The 23,742-nt window shown below is 30.4% G+C and overlaps 1 protein-coding gene across 3 annotated transcripts in view; it reads left to right on the top strand.

Annotated features, from left to right (window-relative positions):
• The window catches only part of CSMD3 (CUB and Sushi multiple domains 3), a 1,277,440-nt gene that overhangs the window by 514,857 nt on the left and 738,841 nt on the right, over positions 1–23,742 (top strand). For 2 of the 3 annotated variants that reach the window (XM_011982326.1, XM_011982328.1), the window contains exon 7: positions 9,769–10,080. The exons of the other annotated variant lie outside the window; for it this stretch is intronic. In XM_011982326.1, coding sequence (XP_011837716.1) covers positions 9,769–10,080 — 312 coding nt within the window. The remainder of the gene's footprint in view (positions 1–9,768; positions 10,081–23,742) is intronic. 3 annotated transcript variants of the gene reach the window in all.

Raw genomic sequence — 23,742 nt, forward strand, 5'->3', positions numbered from 1 at the left:
TAATGGAGAAGTAGTGGGATCCCTGAACTTATTTTCTTGCAAAGAGGTGGTCCCATCTGGGGGTGATAGGAGACAGTGACAGATCATCAGGCATTTGATTGTCATAAGGAGTTTGCAACCTAGATCTCTTGCATGAGTAGTTCATGCTCCTGTGAGAATCTAATGCCACTGCTGATCTGATAGGTGCCAGAGCTTAGTAGGTAATGTGATCAATGGAGAGCAGCTATAAACACAGATGAAGCTTTACTCGTTTGCTCACTGCTCACCTTCTGCTGTGTGGCCAGGTTCCTAACATCCAAGGACTGGTACCAGTCCGTGGCCTGGGGGTTGGCGACCCCTGCTGTAGTCCATATAGCTCTTTAATACTTTGTTCACATTATAGCAAGAACATTCTTTCTAAAGTGCCAATCTTGTTATCAATCTCATGCTTTATGTACTTTAGTGATGCCTCATTTTTCAAGTTAAGTTGAAATGTTTTGGCTTTTCAAGTCTCGGTGCCTACTATTTCGCTTTCTTCATTCCTGCCATGCCAAATAATTTGCAGTTTTCTGAATATGTCTTGCCTTTTCCTCTACTGCACTTTTTCTAAGCTGCTACCTCTGACTAAAATGTTATTTTATCCTTCATGTATCAGGCAAAATCTGCTCATCCTTTAAGATCAATGCCAATGTCTCTTCAACTAGAAAGTCTTCCTGGTTTGTGTAAGCAAATCTAAGAGCTTCTAAAGCTGTGTTTTCCTAGTTATACTGTATCCTCTATTAAACATATCACATTGTTCTGATTGTTTTTTAAATAGCTATTAGACTGTTTGCTTGAAAGACAGGGGTGAAGATTATCATCTGTGTCTATCTATCTATCTATCTATCTATCTATCTATCTATCTATCTATCTATCTATCTATCTATCATAATATATCATGTATCTAAAGTATAATAGTCATTTCATTTGTGTTTGTGAAATAGCAAGGATGAGGTAAAGAGAGTATGGAATATAATACCTTTTAAAGTTAGGATGTTTAGAATGCTATTGAAACATAGAGAAAGAGGAAAAATATCCATTCTAATTGGTGTAGAAAAAGTAGGGCATTAGAAAGATTCACGTATAATATTTGCATTTTTTTGGAATGAATGCAAGGTAGGGTTTGTTTCTTCAATAGGTACAAATATGTAAAACAGAAGTAGTTTGCTGAATCTCTTCCTTCATATTTCACCCACTTTATTTCTGTGTTTCCAAATATATTCTGTTCCAAATTTGATGGAATTTCTTTCTAATTAAACAACAGACTTATCTGTCTCTCCTCCAGGGAAGATTTGAGTGAAGGAAGCTCTAATTAACCTTCTCATTTGTGTCACCCTGAGGATCAAATTTTCTACTTCTAGAGTAGAAAGAGTCAAAGACAGTTGGTCAGATGTTATAACATAAAACTACATGATTTCTGAGATCTTTATTGGTCAGATATCTATGTTTTATGGCTAAATTTTAACATCATCTGTTGCCTTAATAAAACTAAAGAAACGAAGCACACTTGAAGTCAAATATAAATGATGTATATATTGGTGTTCATACTCTTGTTTGTTGATGGTATTAAAAGACAGTTTTTGTTTGTTCGTTTATTGTTTACTTATATTCTTTAAATGAAAGGTATTTCTGTAAAGAAAATTAGCATAATAATCACGTAAGAAATATATTTATCTCTAAATATGGACTAATATAAATATCCAAATATATAATTGTATGTGATACCCCATATATAATATTAATATACAATATATTTGCTTTAGGTTAATGATAGCTTTGATGATAGACTCTGTATATTCTTACCATTTCTGAAGTTTATTTTTCCCCACCAACATGCTGTTTTTTTCTAAGCCAAAATTGGTATTTATTTTCAAGAAAATAACTCATCCTACTAATTAATTTGCTGCTACAGAATACCAAGTGCTCTACAGAATGTATGTTGCAGGAAAGTAAGATGTTTTTGGCCTGTGTTTCTTATTAGACTGCTTTACTTGAGCATATTTATGCAGCTTCTTACCAGTTGCTCAGCAACCCTTCCACAATCAACACCATAATAGTCTTTCCTCCAGAATGGCAGCCCTTCCTAGCCACCCACACCTTCTTTACACCAGAGCTGTTAATAATGAACCCTACTCTTCCAGTTACGTAACAGTCATATAAATGCCTCAATAAAAATCACTAAATGATCTTATGGCAAACTTCACACTTCTCCCCAAAGCACGTATCTCTAAAATTTCCCCAAGTATTTTTTGTAAGGAGAAGAAAACTTAATAATAAACTAATTAAAGTGGAATAGTTAAACAATTACTCTAGTATGGCCCTCTATCTACCAAAAAGTTATTTGTCTGGTTATGAGAGAATAATTTTGGTGGGCTATACTTAATTCTTAAGAACATCTTTTAACACCGTTGAGGTACACAGAGAGAAAGATGTAGGGGTTAAGGATAGTTTCTTGGTTCCCATTAAATCATATCACATATATAAAAGCAATCTTCTATATATTTTAGGCAGTAAAGAACATTTACAATTAATGAAAAATGATGACACTTCCATAGGCCCCAAACTTAAAGGCCAGGCACTATGGAAGAAAACAAAGGATAAACAGGGATACATTCAGGTAATGAAGATAGCTGTGACCCAGGGATATGATGAGTATGTTAGGATAAAGACCACTCTTATTTTTTCTTTCAATCATTATTGGTATAAAAGGTAACCTCATCTACATATTTTCTTTACTTTTCTCTATTCTCTTTCAAAATAAACAAATACTATCATTGTAAAATACAGGTTTTGTGTTTTTGGAAAGAATATTGGGAGATAGAAGAAACAGATAGGAGAAATGATACTCTCATTTTAGAAAACATAAATGAAGAATTAATTTCTATGTGTCAGATGTTTCTTCCTCTTTTTCATACCTCTATTCTAGCACAGGAAATATAAAAGTATGTTATAAATGTGTTTTGCATTATTTGGGTGTATCTAAACAGATCCAATTCTTTACTTATGTTTATATCCTGAAAAATAAATTTTACCATCAATACATATTAATTAAATACAAAACATTTGTATTATTCAGAAAGAAGATACTATATTTAGACATTTTTACTAATTTATTCTCTCCTCACATACTTATCAAATATTCAGTTGGAAATAGGGGATAAACCTGTGTAAGACATGCTCTCTGCTTTCAAATGATATTAATAAGGCAAGGATTGTCAGAGAAAACAAGGCTATGAAAATGAGGTGCTCCTGACATGACATCTTGAAATAAAATATTCTTCCATGAGAGCTGCCAGCTGTTCCACAAGATTTTACGTGGAAATAAATGAAACAAGTGTGTGTGAAGCTTCATTTTGTTTGTTTAGGGGAATCCCAGAATGACAAATGCTTTTACTCTAGTTAAGAGATGACAGGTGTCTCAACAAAGAGCTCTAAAAATTCAGGATTCTGGTTGATGGTTGTACAAAGATGTAGAGGGACATCCTGTTCTTTTCTCTTCTTATTGTGAAATGTAACAATGATGACATGAATCTTCTTTTAAAACCTAGGTCTTCAACATTTATTGACATTTTTGTGACTTTATAAGACTATTATACTCAGTTACACAAAAATAATTCAGTTTGTATTGTGTGAAATTTATTTCTGCAAGTGGTGTGTGATTTTGTGGATTTGCATATCTAAATTTAAAAATGACACCTCTGATGCACTACTACATGTCAGAGAAACTCCCAAAATGCATAAAAAATTAAAGTGATACTACTCTGAACTTTAATTCTGCAAATTTGTCTTAATCAACTGGGTGAAGCAAGAAGTGATCTTTTGAGAGAAAGATACTATCTTCAAGATTCTTAAACTCTGTATTTAAAATAGCTTTTCCCTAGCACACTCTTACTATATTTTTTGTACTAAGAAATGAGATGTCTATCCATGCTCCTTCTTAGGGCAAAACTGTGATATTTAATATAGCATTCATACATTTATGTGTGTGTATTGTTTTGCCATGGTTGACCAAAACTGTAGTCTCCTTAAGTCTTTCTAAAAGTTTTGATATTTCCATATTTCATTTAAAAAGGTATTTATGGTTGCTTGGCATGTGTGTTTATTAAAATTTCTAGCAATTCATAATTTGAGATCCTTATCTTGCATATAAACATTGTGGGATAGTGTATAATTCGTTAATATTTGTTTTACAATCATTAATTTAGTCACAAAGTGATTTTAGTAGATGTACCACGACATTTACTGACAAATTTTACTATCATCAGTTTCAGATTTAATTGCAAATATATTATTTATTTATTCATTCATTTTGCATATTATATCATCAAGACCACTTGTATATGATAAATGACAGCAAATCCAAATGTGAAATTTAATACTGGTTTCCTGTTTAATGATTATAAACTTGAATAAAATATATAACATAAAAATAAACATATATCAATATGTCAGTAAACTCAGAAAGGTTATATGTATTTAAACTCAATTATATTTTTAAATTAGTGTTTACCCATTTATTTATCCTTAATCTTAGAAAATCTGTTACATGAATTACTGAATTTTTTCTTACATCACTAAGATGAACTTCTTTTTACTTTAACCTCTCAGAAATCTGGGCACAAGTGACAGCCAATTTTGCATTGTCATTTCATAGTTTAATTGCTGTAGTTTTTTTCTTAGATATGCCTCTTACAATCTGGACTATATTGTATTATTGAGTAATATATTTTAAGATTTTAATCTTATGAAGTTTCAACATAAATACAGCATTTTGATTTGAGATCAAATTTTGTAAGACCAATATAGATATATATTTTTTGAAAATTATAAACTAGTTCTTTTCCGGGATTCACTTAAAATTCTCCTAGTCAGAAAGATAATTTTATACTTAATAACAATTAATCAAAGGTAAAACATTTCTATTTCTCCTACAGTTTTAAGGGTTACTTCCAGTTAATCCATCTCTTTTCTAAATTCCATATTCATAGTTTGCACCCATCTACCAGTTTAAACTATTTAATACTAGGGTAGCCAGATTTTAAAATACTGAAATTAACACTTTTTAAAATGCAAAATATTTCAATTATTTTCTCAGCTAGCATATGCTTAATGAAAACTGTGAATTTTTAAAAATGTAACAAATCAGAGCTTTGTTTCACTTTATACCCTCATATTCAATTAGTTTACAAGTGTCCTCATTTATTGGTATGTTTTCCTATAAGTTTCACAGAAGTCATATTAAAGAAAAGAAGAAAAAATATAACAAACATTGAATTACATATGCTAATGACTATCCAGATGATGGCTTGAATCAAATTAGTCATAGTACTTAGACTTTATGTTGGTGTTATTTGTGTATACATAGTTTTTATTTTGGATGTTTTAATGTTAAACATTTATGGCATTTTACTTTATTACATATCACAATGTCACAAAATTATTACTATTTTGTTAAATTTCCATTCAAATGTTTCATATGAAACACTAAAATTAAAGGAACAGAATATATTAAACTAATTTACATACAGTAATGTACTAAACATAAGTACCTAGAAACTTCTTTGAATATGCAGTTATTTTTACATGTTCTTATGTATTTTGGGTCATCCACGCATATCTCTAGCAATATATTCTGCTTTTTATTTTGGTAATGAGTTAGAAAATAATTACAAAGAAACAACATAAAATTGTAAAACTATAGGACAAAAAATTTAATCAAAATTTCATCAAAGTTCAAATTCTATCATGAGGTATTATTTGGTACATATTTTGTTAAAATTAATAACTTTCAAATAATTTTTGAAAACACATAATAAAGTTTCAGATTTCACATTGTAGCATTACTATTAAATAGAATTTCCAACTTACATGTGTAACGTGATTTTCCATCATCATAATTTCAAAGATGACATCTAGTTATGACATAGTGAAGCATGTTTATATATGTAAATCATTTTTATTTTATTTTTGTTAGTTCAGGAATGTTTTGTTAAATAGTATTATTAAAATTATATTTCAGGTATGTTTTCATATTGTGAACATCTTATTTTTAAATTTTTCTCAAGTAACTTAATGACAGGATAATCTAATTGTCATAAACTACACCTTGTATATATCATTTGATGTCAAATGAAGAATGAGCTTTCTGAATGTACATTTTCTTCCTTTGAGTTTTATGTCTTGTAATATATACATTTAACTATGCTATCAGACAATGCTTACATAATTGTATAGCATACTTAATTTTTTCCATAAATGAAAGTAAAATATCATTTTAACATTAGATAGCTATGTGTATATTTAATATTGAATTACTGCTATACATAATTCTAAGGCTTTTTCCAGCATTGGCAATTACTTAATAAAATAGTTGTGTACGCAAAAATTTTGAGTAATTTAAAACTGTTAAGTGGTGAATTTTGACAATTTAAAAGTCCGTGTTTCATACACACCAATTTAAAATATTACCAATATCAGTATTTCAAATCGTTTATATTAAAATAAAATGGTAAATGCAATATATGACATAACTTTATGGTAATGGATGACTTTATTACCTTAAAAAGGAAATCAGTGTTATTTCTTTATAGTTCCACTGTATGTATCAAGCACATCTAACTAAGTTTAGATGCATTTATACTTTCTGTAAGCATGAGATATATCCCCTTTTAATTCTACACAATTTTGAATATTCTACGTAAATCTATTTTATACTAACAGACTAAACTTTTGTTTGGGAAATAATAACAAAAATTTTGAAGTAATTATTACTTATGCAACTTAATGTTCAGATTCCACACTTTTTCAAAGTGATGTTTTTGAAAGTTAAAACCAAAATTTTATGTTTCCCCTGCTTTGAAATTGCTCTTCATTCTTGTCACTGCTTGAAATGTGACTTTTGCATGGCAAAAATTATAATCATATTCCATTTGTGAAATGTATCTTTTTATTATTGCTAATTTGATTTTAGTCCTATTGAATTCATTCTTTATTTATTATTTCATCTGATAAATGTTTCTCGAGCATCTACTATGTGCCAGGCAATGTTCTAGGAGCCAGGGATTCATCAGTGAAATCAATATACAAAAATTTTAGCCTTCAGGAAGCTTGCATCCCAGTATGGTGTGGAAAGAATATGAACACACTATATAAGTAAAACATAAGAACTGTTTAGTAAAATACCTGGTTGGAATACATATCTGGTTAGATTATGATTATTAAATAAATTCTGAGGTTTAATGCTTTATTTCAGCCTTAAACACTGTCCTGCATTTAGGTTAAGGGAATACTACAGAATCATCATCACTGTTGGTGGGAAGTATAGCTCTTATGCTAAATATTTTAAGATTGGAACTGCTAGAAAACTCTGGGTCTAGACATTACCAAAGACCAGTTATAATTCCAAAATTTGGTCTGGAACTGTGTTTATCCCCCGAAGTCTTCAAGAAAGTGGGTGTTTGGATTTGGTCTGCAGGTCTTGAGTGATTAGAGAAGCAGCCTAAGCCCCCTACGCCTGTTCATAAGGATTATCTCAGATTTATTGACTCAAATTCAGGAGATTATTTGAGATTAATCATAACGAATCTGATGGAATATGATAATTTAATCCATCCCTTTAGTAAAGGTAGGCATGCTCAGGCATGTGATATAGTATAAATTCCATTATTTCTCATAAATTTATCTTATAATTACCAACATATGTTTATAGTTAATAGTTTCTTTTATTAAAATTAAACCTGAAAGTTGGGAAATTATGATGAGTTTATAAAAATATTAAAGTATTAGTTTTTACTCTGACTTCACATTCCTCTCAAAAATAAAAGACTCAATTAAACTCTCTAGGCGAATAATATGGATCAAGTTTCATAGTAATGAGCACATGAGCTCATCGTGATGTATGTATGAAACTGTGCATCACAAATGTACAGTTTACCATGAGTTCAATTACTGTATTTTAATAGTGCAAGCATAGTTATTGCTTAACTATGCGATTAAAAATTATTATCAAATATTAACTGACTAAATATTGCAGTCTGATTTATATAACCAGTGTGAACTTCGTAGATTCTGATCTATGAAATAGGTTATTCACAAAACAACTTGGATAAATACTGAATAGAAGCTTTCTGATTCATGCTTAAAAACATATTAAAATATTTAAAATAATTTGATAATCATACCTTATTTACTTTTGGCTCTTTCAAAATACAATAATCATTTAGTACTTCTGAATTTCTACATCAAATTCAGATATGATGACTCAACCTGGAAGAATTAGGGGCGGAAATGGGCTTTTCTGTTTGCCTATGCATGAGGGGCTCCAGGTTTGACTTCCTTTCTTCCTTTTTGAATTTAAGGCAGAAAGCAGAATTATTAGTGCTACTAATCACCTGCCTACAGCAGAAGAGGAAAAAAAAAAAAAAGAAAGGCAGAGTATTCTCAAACCATATTGACATTGCTTTTGTTTACTCTTTCAGAATGGTTAAAATATCCCTATGCATTTTTATCTAAAATAGCTAATTAAACATTGGTAACAGAATTTTGAAATGTTGAGAAGAAAAATGTATAAAAATATATACCACTCATTGGCTTTAGAAAATATTCAGAAGTTTTCCAACCAGGATCTAACTATGATTCCTAATTAGTAGCTGCAACTCCAAAATTCAATAATTTTTGTTGTTGCTGTTGTTTCTGTTAAGGACTTTAGTTGTCAAGGTCCTTTTAATATACTCCCATTCTATTTTATGCTTCTTTTATAAAGTTACTTTTTTCATTATGTAAGTATTATGAACCACTAAGAACAACCTTAAAAAAAAAAAGTAAAATGAAAAAGCAAACCCTAGTTTGACACTTTGAATACATACTTTTAAATTATTAAAAAATCTTTAATTAGAATAAAAATGTGGTAATATTATACACACACACATTCACATATATACACACTATGGAATGCTTATGAGATATTTAGAAATTCCCAACCAATAGTTACAACTAGTGTGTATGAATTAAATTTCCATGCTGTTTACTAATAGTTAATTTTCAACCACTTCTAAATTAAATAATTTGCTTAATTTTATTTAGTTCAGAATTGGTTAAACTAAAACATTATGTAAAAATAGTAAAACTTATTAACTGATTTTTAAAAACTCAGTAAATTCTAAGGTACTTAGAGAGCTCACGACAAATGAGGTTAAGAAAGACATTGTCATATAGTGGTTATTTTAGTGTCTCATTTTTTCCCATCATTTGTTTTCATTTTGGCTTTGATTTTAAATTCTCTTTTCTTCACTTGCTTGTCTTAAAATACAAAATTTTGATGTTTTTCCCAGAATTTCTGAAGAGATATGGCAGACTATTCAAAGCATACTTTTGAGAAAAGTGTGGTTACCTAGTTACCCATTCCATCAAAACCTGACACTTGCCAGGCATTTGTTGCTGAAATTCATCTGTAGATTTTTTTAGAAGATTGATTCAGGGCCACATAAAGGGTTTATTCTTTTACCTGCTCCCTTCAATGTATTACAGTTAAAATGTGGTGTATTTTGTGTGTATATCTATCCATAGAATGGTTGATACAAACAAACCAACAGATCTAGTGTGCTTCACGATTTACTGGCGTGTTTGTGTTTTGCCTCTTCATGTTGATTATCCTTAAGGTAATAGAAGAGAATATGACTGATTAAACTTATCAGAAAAAATAAACAAAATTTAAAAGAAAAAGTTAGCATCTAGTGCTACTGTGTCCCACAGGTTCTTCTACATTGACCCACACTACCTCCACTGGTGAGTTAGAGGAGCATAACAGGACTACCACTGGTGCTCTTGCTGTTGCTAGCACACCTGCAGATGTTACTGTATCCAGTGTTACAGCTGTCACCATCCATAGACTTTCCGAGGAACAGCGAGTGCAAGTTACAAGTCTCAGAAATTCAGGTCTGGACCCCAACACGTCCAAGGACGGGCTCTCTCCTCATCAAGCAGATACACAAAGTACCAGGAGAAGACCAAGACATGCTGAACAGATAGAAAGAACTAAAGAGCTTGCAGTTGTTACTCATAGAGGTATTGGATGTTATTTTACTTGTGCCCATTTAGTTACAGCCAAAGCTATATTTTGGTAATGATTCTAATTAGAGAATGAGTGGAAAGAGAGCCAAGATGTAGAAAGCAAAAGAAAAAGTTTGCAGTAGCTGAAAAATATGGATAGTAACACCAAAAACTGGAATAATTTGAAAGCATAGAAATTGAAATTTAAAAATAAGTCATAGTCAATGCAAATGTTGGAGAGGGAGGGGGAAAAATTTGAACAGACATAATTCATAAACAGGACAGTAAAAACAAATACCAAATACCTATTATTATTCCATACCAGTTATGATGTTCATGAAACAGGAAAATAAAGTAGCCAGTTTTGATTAATAAGTGCATATATTTACCCATAGATGATTTATCCCATGTAGTAATTTTTGGCGTTTGCATGATATTTTTATGTTATGCAAATGTTAGTTAGTACTTGAGAATATGTACAGCTTGATTGGGAAACATAGAAACGCTATGTCTGGTGATCATTTTACATAGCTTATTCTTTGCCTGACCCGTATGATTGCATTGAAAGATTTCCATTTTGAAAAGGTAACAGCTATTCATTGGTATTATGGCTCCAAAATTTAAGTAGTCTTTAAGTGTCAAATTTATTTTTAGAGAAAAATGACATAAAACCACATCATACATTGGTAATTTTCTACTCAATTAATATAAGCCTACCTTTTACAAAATAAAGAAGTCTAGAAAACACATTTTTCTGTTTCTTGGTGGCAAGTGTCATAGAGAAGTTTAGGAAAAAAATTCAATGTAGTGTAAAAGAATAAAAGGTCTTTAATTATATCAATATATGTATCAGTAAGAACATTAATTGAACATATTTCATGTATAAAATATCTGCTACATTTCAAAGATATCAAAATATTTTCTCTAAACTGACTATGGTTTTTGTAGTGTGATTAGGAATGGTTTATACAGACCATGATTTAAGTAATGGGGAGCCATTCAATACCTAGAGCACAAGAAGGATAGAAATCAAGACATCTTTACATACATTAATTGAAAATCATACAAAAATATCTCAGAAGTTTGTTTCCATTAGAATTTGTACTGAAAGTACTTACTTTGATTCTCTTTAACGAGGCACATTCTAAAATGAATTTTTAACTGGTAATAGTCTTCTCAAAAAGATTAAATCAATATCACCTTGATTCCGTATTCACTTTCCTATTATAAATATTCATTCATAAGAATATAGGGACCGTGTTAAAATTTTGATTTGCACAATCAAGTAAACAATTTTTGTCTTATTACTAGAAAATTTAAGTAGGTAAAATTATATTAAAATGTTAAAAACTATTTTTTCATTCTCTTTGGAAAACTTCACGAGCTAATATTGGTAGGCTACCTGGAAATTATTATTACCCATCATATAGAAGGAGGATAATTTCTGACATAAGTTTATCGTAAAACCAACTAATAATACTATTTCTGCTTTAGCCAAAGTTTGCCATCAAGTGGTGTGAGACACTTTGTGGTTAAAAATTAAAATTTTATGTAACTTGGAAAAATAATTCAGACTGAAAATAGAAAAGGTGATAGTCAACTATTAAATTAAATTAAATAATTTTAAAATGGTTCCATATAAAATTTTTAAGTTTCTTCAAGTAAATTTTAATTAAGCATCAAGAGTACTTCCTGAGTAGATTCCAAATCAGTGCTCAAACTTTCCCCGTTGTTATCATAAGCTCCTAGCGCTGTTTGAGAGATTGATACCTGTTTTACCTTTCCCCATATTCTTTACAAAATGGTGATTTTGAATTTAATATGCATTCAGTGGTGCCATGTACCTTGGAAATGTATTCCTCATTTATTTTTTAAATTAGATGTAAAACATTATATGGAACACATTTTTAATGTATTCATCATTGTTGACAGTGACTTAAATTGTTACACTTTTATCACCTATCTCTTTTAATTCAAATTGGTTCTTCTGTTTCTTCTTCTCACTACTATTTCAGTGATTTTGGTTTGCTACTTATCTATTACACTCTAGACATAATCTCTTAGTATTATGGGCAAAAATATCAGTGTTAACAGTAGAGGAAACCTATTATTCTATTGCTTAGGGTTTACTAAAGTTCTCAAAATATAGCTATGCCCTTAGTTATGAAACTATCTTCTAAGACTTGATTACCAGCGGGTCTAAATTTCTAAACTGGAAATGGCTGACATCAAACCAGTATTATTTTGAAAATAATAATTTTGGCTCAGACACAATGACTAAAATCTTTACTCAGTACCAGATTCTGTTCTAGAGGAAATAAAGATAAATAATGCATGACCCGTTCCTGCAGGACACTGCAATAGAGTCGAGGACATAGAGAAACCCATTCTAGTTGTACAAGATAGATTTTGTAAAATGAATTCTGATCAAAGTACTAAAGAAGTTATAGTGTGTATGCAGAGAGTGAGCCTTTTAAGTTACTTTTTCAATAAGTTGGTAAACAACCCAAAAATTTTTTTTAGATATTTCAGAAAAAAAAAAAATTGTACTCCTCTAATCTATTATCCACAATGTAGTTAAAATGAACTTTTATAAATAAAAATCCAGTCATCTAACTCGACTCTTTTGAAGCTTTCAGTGATTTCTCAATGCCTTTAAGAGTAAAGTAGAGACTTGGTGAGGACCCACAGGAAACTACATGATCTGGGTTTTTTCCATATTTCCAAATTCATCTCATGTAACTCTCACAATCACTCTATTATTTTGCAAAACACAATTTATTTTAATTAGTCAAACACTGTATTCTTTTCTCCCTAAAGGTACTCTGAGAAGCTAATCCTTGTTCCTTTTAACCACATAATTCTAATTTCCTTTCCAAGATTTAGCTTAAATTGTTACCTCTAGGAAGGTTAGGTATTCTTCTTATAACTTGCCATTGTTATAAAAGGCATTTGTAATCATCAGCCCTATAACTTTTCCTGTAATATTTAAACTGTCTGAGAACAAGGAATGGATGCGTTTTATTCATGCTGCATTTTCAGTACTTAGTACAGTTTCTGACCAATAGATATTTTTAAAAAAATAGTTATCAAACTAATGAATAAGTATTTACAATTTCACTTGCCAGAAAATTCACTTAAATTAAAGGCTTGAAATTACCTTCTTCAAAATAATGAAATCTCTACATATTTCAGTGTTAAAGGTAACTACATTTTGTCACAGTTATGCCAGTTTTTTAAAAATAAAGGCAACAATATCGTCATTAATCCATAATAATATATTACTTTTATTGTTTTAGTAGTTCAAAATTCACAAAATGGAACTGGATATAAAGGCTTTGCTTATAGCCCCTGAACAATTATAAAATCAAAATAATTTTATGATTAACCATTAGAAAATTATAAAGTCAAAAATGTCGTATGAAAAATATTCTAATGGATATTATTTTGCTAAAGTTAATTACAGTGTAAAACGAAATATAAGAGATTACTATAGCATAGTCGATGTCTGCAAGTTCATGCTATTTTGCAGTACATAATAATTTAATATTTTTAATTTTTAAATTCACATTACAGTTAAACTTTCAGTTTTAAAATGTCTTTTGATCATTAATGGTTCCCAATTTATCTCTTTTTATAAACTGGGGCATATATTAATAATTGACATCAGTATTATTATAAACACATAGAAAACATGGATTAGACACAGTATTTTGTATTTCATGTGTATAGAGTCAATCACTATAACTATTTTATTTAAATAACAACTGTAAAATTAATGAATAATCTGGAAACACTTGAAATATTTCTCAAATGTATTTTCAGTTCTTTATAGGGTACCATTCCAATTAATTTTCCTATTGTATTATAGTTAAAACATCAATAATTTAAATTATCTTAATTTTTTAAGGTTCTACTTTTTCTCAGTAACAGAAAATTATTTCCAGTCTCCTCCATTTGAAGATTCTTTGTACATTGAGATAAAAAGAAGCAAAAGAGAAAGAAAATAAATAATGTTGGTTTAGATCTCTTAAAAATGCATATTAACACCACACCACACTTTGCTGTATATGTGTCCAATAGTCCTCAAAATGAGAATTTAATATTTATTGACTGAATTTTAGTCCACCTTTGCCAACTACTATGTGTGAGAGTTTGTTCAGGTCAAATGAACAATTATAGCTCAATTTTTATATTTGCAAAGTAGTTTTTGTAGTATCATAATATTACATCAGGGTTATTATAAGCATTAAACATAGTAATGATCAGAAGTGCCTTAAAGTCTTAGGTATTTTCTCCCAATGGAAAGATTAAAAAAAAAAATGCTTACTATCAACTTTGAGTTTTGGTCAAAGAACTAGGCTGAGACTATACTTTGCTCCTTGTTAGCTTTATGATCTTGAGCAGTAAGTTCAATTCCCAAAGTCACAACTCTAGCTAAGAACACCTGCGTCATAGGATGGTTGTTATTTTCATTTTATTCACAAAATACGTATTGACTCTTGTGATGTGCATGACATTGTACTGGATAGCAGGTATATGAGAATGAACAATACAATCTATGCCATAGAACAGTCTACATAACTTTAAATAAAAAGAATAATCACAAATTTATTATGAGAAACACTTGCATAGCAGCACTTTTAGAATGTTACTGAATTACAGTAGAGGGACTAACAACCTCTAAATATGAATCAAAGAGCGCTGCTCAGAGAATATTTGAACTAATTATTGAAAGATGAGGCCAGGCGTGGTGGCTCACGCCTGTAATCTCAACACTTTGGGAGGCCAGGGTGGGTGGATCACGAGGTCAGGAGATCAAGACCACCCTGGCTAACACGGTGAAACCCCGTCTCTAATAAAAATACAAAAAAATTAGCTGGGTGTGGTGGTGGGCGCCTGTAGTCTCAGCTACTTGGGAGGCTGAGGCAGGAGAATGGCGTGAACCCGGGAGGCAGAGCTTCCAGTGAGCCGAGATCCGGCCACTGCACTTCAGCCTGGGCACAGAGCCCCCCCAGAAAAAAAAAAAAAAAAAAAAAAAAGGAAGAAAAATGAATAAATATTTGAAACTAGTAGATTATATTTATGTTACTAAGACTCATTGAAAATGGTTTGAGTGGGTATTTAGGCAGAATAGCCTGTAACGAAAATAAATAAATTGTTTACATTTGAAGGAAGATACACATTAAGACAAGTAAGCTTAAAAATAATTAACTTTTTATTTACAAAATATCCAGATGTTTAAAATTAGATAACATATATCTAGTGACATTTGTAAATTCATCAGAATAATTTGCTGCCTTAGCTATAAGATCTCTTTTGATATCATTTAATATTTAACTTAAAAATCTTTTTCAATAATCCCTAAACTCTAAAGCTTGATTTTATAGACTTAAGGAATTTACCTAACGTTGACTTGAAAATAGCAAAACCTATGTAATGATATGATTTTAGAAATGACAAGTAAATTTTCCTGTGTTTCCAGAATTATCTATTTTAGAATTAGATGGGAACTTACAGATCATCTAGTACAATATCATTATTTTGTAGAGAAAATTATGGCCTGGCAGAGACCGTATAAAAATCCAGTCTTAGACTAGTATTGATAGTCCTAGACTAGTATTGATTCATTCAAGATTCATTTAGTGTCTGATATGTGGTCTTTCACTAAGTGATGTTAAAGTTGAAATAACATAGATTATAAGCACAATTGGGTATCTTGTCTCAAGGAGTTATTTGTCATATTTCATTATGTTAAATAATAATTAAGATGTGTTTAATCCACCCTATTTTACTTTAGCATTGCTTTTCTTGGAGACTTTAGTAGAATTATATTTCTACTATTATTTTTTCAATATGGGGACAAGTTCTGTCAGCTGTTAAAGAACAGTCTTGATAGTTGCTGTTTTTAAGTACAAAATTTGGATATATTCTTCTGGGAATGTTTTCATATACACATATAATAATTATTAATTATTTTTATTGGACTTCTCAATGGGAATTTAACTTAGATAACTACAACATCTTACAGAATTAAATGGGTGTTATGGGGCTTTTATAGACATTACTACTGTTTGTTTTGACATAGTATACTCAGTTATGCCACAGTACATTTAATGCTAATGACCATATCAGTGGAATATTACTTTGGTTAATAAAGTTACATGAAATTATGTTGAATTGAGATTGAATATGATATAGACTTTTCTCCTCCAAAACTAGAGCCTAAAAGAAACTCTAACAGTTTTTAAATAAGTACATTATTTATTATTCTTAAGTTTAAGGTAAAAACAGTTAATTCAGCATAAAACATTTATTTTAGGTGACCACTTTTAATCCAAAGAAGCAGCAATTTTTTATTATTACTATAATTTATATTGTTTTCAAGTAAGCTCATCTGAATATTTATAAGGCTCAACAAAAATAAGAAAACAGCAAACGATTATACACATTTAATATTCACATTAAATTGCCAGTTTATGTCAGAAGTTAAGATTACTATGTAACAAATTTGATTCAATAACTGGTGTAACACTCTTCTACCTCAAAAACTGCATTGTGTGAAAGCAGCAATTTTTAGGTGCCTATTACGTGCTCATCACTAATAGGCTATATTATGCATAAAATATATTTTAAGTGTTTTCAAGTGTTTGCAAGAAACTTACACTATTTTCAAATATTCTATTAAGACTTTTATAAAGTATAAATTTCTAAATCTAAAACATGTTGTTTTTAAAATCTTAATAAGCATTATAACAATGAGGGAGTTAGTTTATGAGTAGTCATGTAAATATATTTTTATGGATACTAATGTATGCTCAGCAAGTAATCAGTTATCAGGGTTTTATTGTACATCTTATCTTTCACTAAGCATGTGATAAATTCAAAAGTATGTTGTATAGTCTCTATTCCCAAAGGAAAAGTTTGGAGATTAGATTATAGAGAAAAATTATAGGTCAATTATATGAGAAAGAATTACCACAAAACAAGCATGGCATGTGAGGAAGGATGAGGTAAAACTGGCTTCAAATGCTTGATATGTTGTTCTGTGTAAGAGAGATTAAATCTGTCCTCTGGCATAGGTTGCAAAATTTAGTGTATGGAACCATAAGACAGTGCAAAGCAGTTTATTATAAAGAAGACTGATCTAACATTCAGGTTTTTTTGTTTTTTTTTTCAAATATAAACTGTGTTCTACTGGAAGCAGTGAATTCTCAAAGTCATTCAAGCATAGATTGTAATGGACAAAGTGGGTATTTAAAAATGACTAAAGCATCAAAGAGTATCTTAATAATATGATTGTTACTGTCCCTTTTAATCCTAAAAGTCTATGACTCTATAGAGAGATATTATGTATTAATTAATGTATTTGCCATCACTTTATATTCCCTACTGGTGTTGAGCTGACATGTACTTATTTTAATGATTATTTATAGCCAATGTGAAAACAAACACAGAAGTAGCCAATGCTACCATCAAGGAATTTAGAGATTAGCAATGTATTTATCTCATTAAATGTGAAATCAGCCACATGTACATTTTTTTTTTTTTTCTGGGCCCAATGCCCACATTTGTGCCTTAAATTTCAAAGCTTCTTTATTTGGAGGTCCAGTCCTAGCTGTTCTTTTAGGCAGTGTTATTTCTAACAACAGATGACAGTGCTATTCTTACTCTCTTCACCACCACATTCTACTATTTATTTATTCACTCATTTTTCTATATTCTTTCTTTTTTCTTTCTGTTTTTCTTTTTTCTCTTTATTTCTTTTCACATTTTTCTGTTCCATATTCTTTTCTTTTAATTTTTTTTCTCTCTCAAAATATCCACTGAGTGCCAAGCTGTCTTCCAATTGCTGGGTATACAGTATTGAACAAAACTTAGTAGACCCTGCTTTATTGAACTTATATTCAAGTGAGGAAGAAAAAGACAATAGACAAGTAAATAATTGTCTGATGGTAAGATAGATGGATTCCTACCTTAGTTTGGATGGTAAGGAAAGGCCTCTTTGGGGAGTTAAAATTTAAACTGAGACTTAAATAACAGAAAGGAGACAGAGACGCTCTTGGAGTTACGCTTTGCAGTTTCTCAGAGAAGAAAGCACACCAGGAAAAGAAAACAGTTAGTTATAAAGAGCTTGAGTTGTAACTTGAGAAAAAGAAAACCCACTAATTCTGGTACTCAATGCGCCGGGAGGAGAGTAAGGTAGATGAGGTGGGAAATATAGGTAGGAACAACACCGTTTGACTTTTAGGCCTTAAAAATGAGCTTTATTTTTATCTAAACCATTGGTGGACTTTAGCAGGGAACATGTATTACCAAATGTAATTTTTAAAGGAGTCACTTTAGCATGAATTTAAAGAAGAAATTTCAAGTGAATAGGTGCAATCGGACAAAACAGTAAGATATACAGAAGTGCAAGTAACAGTTGATAGTTACGTGGAATATAGGTCTTATAGTATGCTTCTCAAATTTCATTGTGGACATGAATCATCTAGTAGTCTTGTTTAAATGCAGGTTGTGACTTGACGGAATTGGAGTTGGAGCTGAGATTTCGCATTTCTAACAGATCTCTAGGTTTGCTCACACATTAAGTAGCAAGAACTTAGATGAAGATGATCATCATGGAGAGAGAACAACATTTATCACACAGTCCCAACACTGTCTATTCCTCATAGGATTTCTGTTTTCCACTAGGATAAAAACAATGTTGACAGGCTATCTCGGATAATATAGTAAAAGCTACACTTTAATTCCATAAGAGTGACTCAAATGGTGGGAAATTTATGACTGGAAGGGATATTTTAAGGCAGATGGATTTTCTGAATCAATATTAATGACAATAATTAGTTCTGGCAACCTTTAAGAATGGCTGAGCTATTGACATTCATTATGGTTTTACTGGAAAGATCAATAAAGGAATAGATGAATAAGAAAATCAATACCAAGTCAAATTTTAGCTCTAAATTTTAAATTTTACCCTAAATTCAATACTTTAAAATGGTTGTTTTTCAATGTATCAAATAACAAGAGAAAAAAACATCAGGGTTTAGTTTCTCTTTACTTACCATGTTTCAAATCTCTGAAAGGTTAATAGATGGAGGTAAAACAGTAAAAAAAAAAAAAAAAAAAAAAATTAAAAAAGAATAAAATAAAATAAAGAGAAAAAAGAAAAGTATGCAAAAGTTGATTGCCGAATCAAAAATTCTCAGGAGTTAATCTTTAAGCATTGTTTTCTTATTTTATATATATGGTGAAATTATATTTGTCTGCTTGAATTCCCAGGTCTTTATTTATAAGACTCACTAATGTACTTATTTTAATAGCATCTTTAAGCATAACTAATAATAGACTCTAGAATTTATAACTTTAAAAAAATTATCTGGTTTTATAGAATTCTTATAGAATTACTTAATTTTATTCATTTTATTTATTTATTTTGGACGTGAGAACTTTGACATTGGTAAAGTGAATACATAAAACAGGGGAATATCAACATTTGGGGTGAAGAATTACATATAAATATTGATCATTGTATGCTTTATCAATATCCTGCCATACTTTTTGTTTACTTTTTCCATTGTTCTCTTGACTTTTCCCTAACTATGTTACTTAATGGAAAGTTGTGTTCAATGTTTATAACTATGGCTATTTAATAATTCATGTTCAGAAATGTACCAGTTTATGATTTAAATACATATTTATTGAATAGCATCCTTATTTTCTATCCATTACCTTATTTCATCACATTTTTGAAATTGTCAAAGCAATGTCATTCATAACAGTTAATACATTTTTATATTTTTAATTATTTTACATTTTGTTAAATAAGTTGTCTTTAAGACGAAAGAAGAGAAAAAATAAAATGTTAGAATTTACTTGTTAACAGGTTTATGCACTTTTAAAATGTATTAGATAAAAGTACTCAGAATGTCTGAGGACTTGAATGACAATATTAAACAATGAAAGTTTATTTTATTCACAAATGGCAAATCTGCAAGTAACCATTTTAACATTTTTATCCAATGCTACCCTTCAAGCCATGCTTTTGAGTTAGTCCTATGTAAAGATTTTAAGAATTTCTGATCTCAATGTTCTTATTTCCTTTGAGTAGTACTTTAAGGAAACCTATTTTTTTTTTTTTTTCAGATTTTCAACCACTTTGTTTTGTTCACCTGTAACCATTGATCAGATATCTTGTCAGCTTATTATCATATTAACACACGATTTCTCATTTTTAATAGAATGAGCAAATAAGGAAAGATAATAATATGTACTGAATTGATCAAAAGGAAAAGCTTAACTTTAAAGATCAGAGATGAAACAGTTTTGCGTGTAGCTGATTTCCTCAAATGGTTACCAGAGCTTGTTTTACCTGTGAAAGAGACGGTCACAGTGAATGTGACGTATGTGACTTTTAAATCTTTTTCTTTGTTAAAATATTTTGAAGGGGCTAGACTTTCTATTTGTGCTCAAAGCTGATGCCAAAGCAGACTCCTCTGCCTTTTGGAATATGAAGAAATGGTCCTATGTAGAGACATTTTTATCTTGTTCAGAATTATTTCAGGGCATTTTCACCCACTTTTGCAACAAGCTGCTTTCCTTGCATGTAGTTTTCTAGAGCATATGGTTACCCTGCTGTGCACAGAGTGAAACCACACAACTAATCTTTACAATTTTAGGAAGAGCAGAACCTTCATATATGGCAAACAGCATGGTGTTAGGTTTAGGGTGCATTGCATAGGATATTTTTCTCTTCACAATTACATCATTTGTATTCTAAAGCATGGACTATTGCTTTTTACTATTAATGCTTGATATTTCTTTATTTAAATTATTCTTCCAATGGTATTTTCTCATAATAGCAAATGAAACTAAAGTGACAGAAATTTATAGATTAATTTTATCCAGAGCCCAGAGATGTTAGAAATTTTTCATTGAGGAGGCTTATATTAAGGGAGGAAAAAAAAAAGCCTCAACAACTCTTCTGAACTTTCCCTTTAGAAACGAATGCAGCCAAAGATGATTTTACTAAAAGGACTAGATGATGATTTGAATTTCAACTGATTTGAAAAGCAGTTGGCTTTTGCTACACCTTTAAATTCATCTGTTCACACCTTTAAAACAAAGTATTATGAGGCTTCAGGCCATGGGGTTATACTTGGCACTATCATCAGATAAGTGATGTCTTCATTCAATATTAAATCCAGTTAATAAAGCTTTTATGCCTTATTAAGGTAAACATATTTAGGGTCAAATATTGTCAATTACTTAAAATTTTATATTAAAATGAATAAATTAGGATAAGGTACACTAATTGCATCTATTTACGGTTTTCTAAGACACATACTTGAGAGAGTTATGATTGAATATATGGAATTATGTTATCTATAGTCAGGTGGTATAGATGATAGTATTGAAGTTTTAGAGTCAAATGAATGACCATATTTTATTAACATATTGATAACCTTGGACAATTAATTTAGCTCTTCTCTGTTTCCACATCTTTTAAAAGAGGCAATAATTTTACATGGATATTTTGTGACTTCAATAAGACAGTACACATAGAGTACCTAATGCTTTAGATTCATAGCCAGTAAGTGATATTGCCCCTTTCTGGATCATTTGCAGGAAGAAAATATACTCTGGCTATATAAAAATCCTGTAAGGTAAAGATAAATGTGAACAAATTTATTTAAAAAAGATTAGCACAGAGTTTTAAATGTCTTAGGTAGCTCATTTCCTTAGGAAAAAAGAATACATAGTTTAATGAAATATTGATATGGAATACTGGATACAAGTATATACAGTTTGATTTAACACTATTCATATTGCTCTCATGTATAAGTTATACAAAAGTAAAGTGTAACATTCAACTCATCTCAGATTTCTATTAACTCCATTATTTTTTCTTGACAGTTTTACTTTTAATAGAATTACTCTTCAATTTCAATACAGCCAACTCATTTAAATTTCTGTTTATCTACTCTATATTTGTGAATCTCTATGTCTCTTACAGACATAATTGCTAGAAAACAGCACAGTTGTGTTGTCTAGATTTTCAAAACATTTTCTAAGAAAAAACTGAGCAACCAATGGTAGGATGATGAGCAACAGCCAACAGTAATTCTACCTAGATATTATCCTTTGAAGTACAATGGTGGTCATAAATTAAGAGATGTTGTTGAATGCAGTATCTGAGATGTAGATTTCAATTACATCTCTAATAATTTCCATGTACCAGTGGTGTATTCATCAGAGTACATTTAGAAACAATAGAATGTTGCCTAATTTGAGGAAGTTTTACTTACAAAGGATTATTTCCAAATGAGTCAATGTAAAGAAACCACAAGGAACCATGTTGTAACCTATAGTAGCGATAGCTGGGCCTGTCATGATTCCCAACTTGTTGGGATAAAGACAGTGAGATGTTGGACAAAGTCACTTATTGCAGCCTGGCATGAAAGGACAAATGCCCTTTAATTAGGAGTCCTAACAAACTCCAATAATTGCAATGGCAAGGGATCCTGTGGAATAAAAATTCTGATCTTACTTTCCTCCCTCCCTTCATCCTCCTGCTGGAATCCCCCAGAGGTTAAAGGAGTCTGTTGATAGAGTCTAGTGCTTCAAAAGTTTAAATGTTAAGAAGAATCACCTGGGGATCTTGTTAAACTGCAGATTCTAATTCAGTAGTTCTCAGTGGTGCGCTATATTCTGCTTTTCTAACAAGCTCCCAGGTGACGCCAATGCTTCTAATGCAATGCCACAATTTGTGTAGCAAGGATGTAGCCATTCACATCAAACTTCTGGGCAGAGAACAAGGAGAATAGGGAGAATGGACCTGGAAAGGCAAATATAAAATATAGATGGGTATGATGAGTGTGTTGGCATTTTGAATAGCCATGAAATTAGTGATAAAACACTGCATTAGATACAACCATCAGAACCCATCTATGTTTATTTTAAACAGAATCTAGGCACTGATTAATATTTCTAGTGAACTTTAGTAAAATATAATGACCTGAAATCACAGGGATGACGGACTGTTGTTATTTATTAAAGCAATTCATTTTCTTCTTTTTTTTATGTAATTTTTTCGTAAATTTATAAAATCATTCAATGCACTAATGAAATTCATAGTGGAAGAATATATGCCACTGTCCATAGTCTGAAGAAAGTCATTAACTTTGACTACTGTTTTTCAAAAAGTTGCTTCTTTCTTAATTAATCTAATTTTAGAAGGCATTATAGTATACATAAGTGATTTCTTACGTTAAGCGCAAAACAAATATTTAATGTAATAATATTTTACCATGAGTAAGAAAATATTAATGTTATCATTTTTCAGGTTACGATTTATAATCAAATTATCTATGATAAAATTAACTTTTGAAATGAAAATACAAATTAGAAACAAAACAAAACAGAAAATCACTTGTATTCAGGAGAACATAATATATCAAATAAAAAAGTCCCAAGAAAGTGCATAAATTAGTGGATATTAACTGTACAACCAAAAACAATTTAAAAACTTAATTTGAAGCTGTCAGAAAATAAAGATTAAAAACAATTAAATTAAGGGCAGACAGTTTTAAAGTGTTAAAAGTATCTGTGAACTATACCAATGGTAACTCTTCCCATATGGTGACTTTTATTTTGCCAATTATAAAAATCCCTAAA

The sequence above is a fragment of the Mandrillus leucophaeus genome, unplaced genomic scaffold (genome assembly GCF_000951045.1).
Source record: "Mandrillus leucophaeus isolate KB7577 unplaced genomic scaffold, Mleu.le_1.0 Scaffold239, whole genome shotgun sequence".
Classification (NCBI taxonomy): Eukaryota; Metazoa; Chordata; class Mammalia; order Primates; family Cercopithecidae; genus Mandrillus; species Mandrillus leucophaeus.